Source organism: Solanum tuberosum, unplaced genomic scaffold, assembly GCF_000226075.1.
Source record: "Solanum tuberosum cultivar DM 1-3 516 R44 unplaced genomic scaffold, SolTub_3.0 scf00222, whole genome shotgun sequence".
NCBI lineage: Eukaryota > Viridiplantae > Streptophyta > Magnoliopsida > Solanales > Solanaceae > Solanum > Solanum tuberosum.
The window spans coordinates 557,430-560,993 of NW_006239147.1; the positions used below are offsets into that span (position 1 = coordinate 557,430).

Here is a 3,564-nt window from a genome sequence, read left to right on the forward strand (position 1 = left end):
GCAAATGTTGATATGGATTGTATGGCACTGCGAGCTGCATATACTTGTCTTGTGTGAGTTTTCTCAAGCAGAACTCACGCACTACATCATGAAGTATGCAGTATTTTGTGTCACCATTAGCACTCTTCTTAGAGACCATAACTAAGCTTTTGTTAAACAGATCATTCAAGCAAATTCTAGATGCTTCCTCCATATTCTCTGTGTCGACATTCAGTACAAACTCTTCAGCCATCTACAACTTCAACAAATTAGATACTAGAATCTCATGGTCTTCCGGAAACAATGCCATGTAAAGAAGGCAAGACTTTAAGTGACCTTCTAAATGGTCATAACTTGAATGTATCACCTTCATGCTCTGCTCTCCTAAAACATAAGAACTTAAATCATTTGCAACCTTCAGCCACAAGCTGGAGCCTCCCTATCCTTTTCCCCAATAATTCGGCCAGCAACTAGGACAATGGCAAGAGGCAATCCCTTACAATGTTGGGCAACTTGTAGTGTTGCTCCCAACAGACTCGGTGGACAAGTCTCTCCTCGAAATACTTTTTTCAGCAATAATTCCCAACTCTCATCCCGTGTTAGAAATCTAAGAGGATAAGGATTACTATGGTGCTGAAGATGCTTAGCCACTTGTTCAATTCGAGTTGTTACCATTACCCTGCTTCCATTTTCACCCTTAGGGAAACATAAACCCAAATCTTCCCACACCTTGACATCCCAAATATCATCTAATACAATGAGGTATCTCCAGCCTATTAAATTCTTGCGCAACTTGTCAGCTATGTCATTACCCTTATTGATTTCGCTCTTATCACGTCTTGTTTGCTTAAAAATCTCAGCCAACAACTTCTGGCTATCATATGCTTGTGAAACAGAACACCATACTTTAACATCAAAGTGATTAACAATAGAGGGATTGTTGTACACTTTCATGACCAAAGTTGTTTTGCCTAGACCCGGCATTCCAAAAATTGATATAACATCAAGCTCCTTTGTTCCTCGTGTCAATTTGTGCATTATATGTTCTGCATCTTCTTTAAACCCCACAACTTCCTCATCAATTGATGGAAGACTACGTTGGACGGAAGTCTCAACAACATCCATGTCAATTGGCTTGCTGTGAAAACTACAATTTAACTGCCCTGAAGTTAATTGCTCTCTCACCTTTCATAAAAGAAATGAAAACAAACATTAACAATCTTCATAATTTAGAGAAAAATCCAATACAAAAAATGTAAATGAAGTCTGATAGAGATCAGGAAATTTTAAATCAGTTTGAGGAAATAAGTGTTTTTGACATTGCTTCTGGAAAGGTAACAAAGTGGTTCAACACTTACCCAAAAAGACAGGGATGGATAAAGAATATCATGCTCAGATTCATTTGAACCTATACTTTCACGAAATTATACGTAAACTTCAAAAAAGTACAACAAATTAATACTAGTATTTAGACACATATTATGCATTGATTTACCCTTCATTTATCCTGCGATGATATATACCAGACGGGAAGGGAACTTGCTTAGTTTTGAAAAAAACATTTCACATTGTTGAAATAATTTTTTAGCACAGTCACGTCCAACATGCACTCAAACATTACTTGTATCTTTACATAAATAAATATAACATATAGGGGTTGTTTGGTGTGAAGGATAAACACAAATAGTCTTGGATAAATATTTAGTGGCACTTAATTTAGTGTTTGGTTGGAAAGTTTGGGATAACTTATCCCAAGATTAATAAATAGTACCGCAATAAGTTATCCCTCCCAAGGGGTGGTATAATAACCCCATCATAAATTATGATGGGATAAACTTATTAAATGACAAAATTATCCTTCAAAACCTTTAATTATGAACTTTCATCGAAAGCTGAACTATTGGGTTTAGTATTAGCAACATTTTGCTGGATTTGTTTGGAGGCTTCAAAATGGAGATGTTTAAGTAAAATAGGCTACTGGTTTTACAAGCATAGTAAGGCAACTCTTCTTTCTGTTCTTTTATTTTTTAGGGGTTGAATCCTATTTTTTTTTCTTCTGCTTTTATGTTTCCCAAAGCTGAATTTGAGTTTTTTTTTGGGGGGTGGGGGGTGATGGTGTTAAATCCTATCATACAAAATAGTTAAGCTAAATAAGATGGACGTTTTGTTTTAAAGAATAAATAACTAAAACTCTATAAAAACAAATATACACAAAAAAGCTAAATAAGAGGGTATTTTTGTAATCAAATCACTAGGGCTGGTAAGGGGACCGGGTCGGCCCGCCCTGGCCCGCGACCGGCTCGAGACCCGTCTCGCCAGACCCAGTCCCGTATGATTTCGCGGGTTGGAGGGACTTCGGGATAGGGGACCAGTTCACCCTTTGGTCCCGGTCAACCCAGCCCGATCCCGACCTGGCTGAACTGGCCGGTTTCACAGGATCCCCTATTTTTTATTTTTTTTATTTTTTGATTATATCCGTTGGGGCAACGGCTAGTCCCCCCCCACCCCACCCCACCCCACCCAACGGATTTATTCACCTTTTTCACTTCCCCAACACCCCTACCACCCCCCTACTTTTAATACTTTAATTTAAACCCTCAAGTTATCATAAATACACTTTAACCCATTTTTAATATTATAAATACCCCTCTATCCCTTATTATTTCTTACAAAATCATCTATTTTCTATATCCTCTTAATCTTAAGTCTTAATTTTTTATTCCATTGAAGTCTCATATTATATCATAATACATATGTTTCAATTCTAAATTTTCATATTATATATCATAATATATATAATTCTCATATTTGCTATCAAGTATTGGAGTTCCAATTACAAGTTACAACAAACTACAAGCTTCAAGAATCGGTTATAACGTCTGCTATTAACGCAGACGTTTGGTACATTCGTTTCATAATATTTATATTTTATTTTTCGTCATTAATTTTTGTGTTATTATTATTTTTATATTATACTTTACATATAATTAAATATGAGTTCTAACAAAAAAGATACCGGTAAAGGAAAAGAGAAGGAACCAAGTGGCATTAGTAGATTATTTAATTTTACTAAAAAAAGTAGTAAGGAAAAAAATAAGAGTAAATGTGGTGGTACTTCTAGAGTTAGATTTAATACAAATTATTCTACTTATGTTGATGATACTTCTTATGATATTGATTCAAATGCTCAACTCGATCATGAAATTTTAGATCAAATTTATGGTGATATTAATCCTTATCTTGATGAAAATTCAGGTGAAGAAGTAGAAGTTGGTTCGGGAGAAGATGAATTAGAAGATACACCTACACCTACTAGTCCGGTGACAAATGTTCCAAATGAAACTACAAATTCAACGGAGCAAAATTGTGGACGCCCACCCCTTATCCTCCTACAAGGGAGAATGTGAAGTATCAACGCCCTAAAACTTATGTTGTGTGGCAATTTATGACTTTCGATAAGGAAAACTCTATTGATATTTGTAATAAGTGTAAACAACCTTTTAAACATAAACAAGGTGGAGGTCAAGGTGGGACGGGGGGCTTAAATAGACATTTGTTATCTTGTGTGCCGATTCAATATAAAGA

The 3,564-nt window shown here is 35.7% G+C and overlaps 1 protein-coding gene across 1 annotated transcript; it reads right to left on the reverse strand.

The window, feature by feature from the left end:
• Positions 1-396: 396 nt before the first annotated feature.
• Positions 397-1,104, reverse strand: LOC107062374 (putative late blight resistance protein homolog R1A-3). Its single transcript, XM_015312931.1, has one exon. The coding sequence runs from the start codon at positions 1,102-1,104 to the stop codon at positions 397-399; it is 708 nt and encodes a 235-aa protein (XP_015168417.1).
• Positions 1,105-3,564: the final 2,460 nt, after the last annotated feature.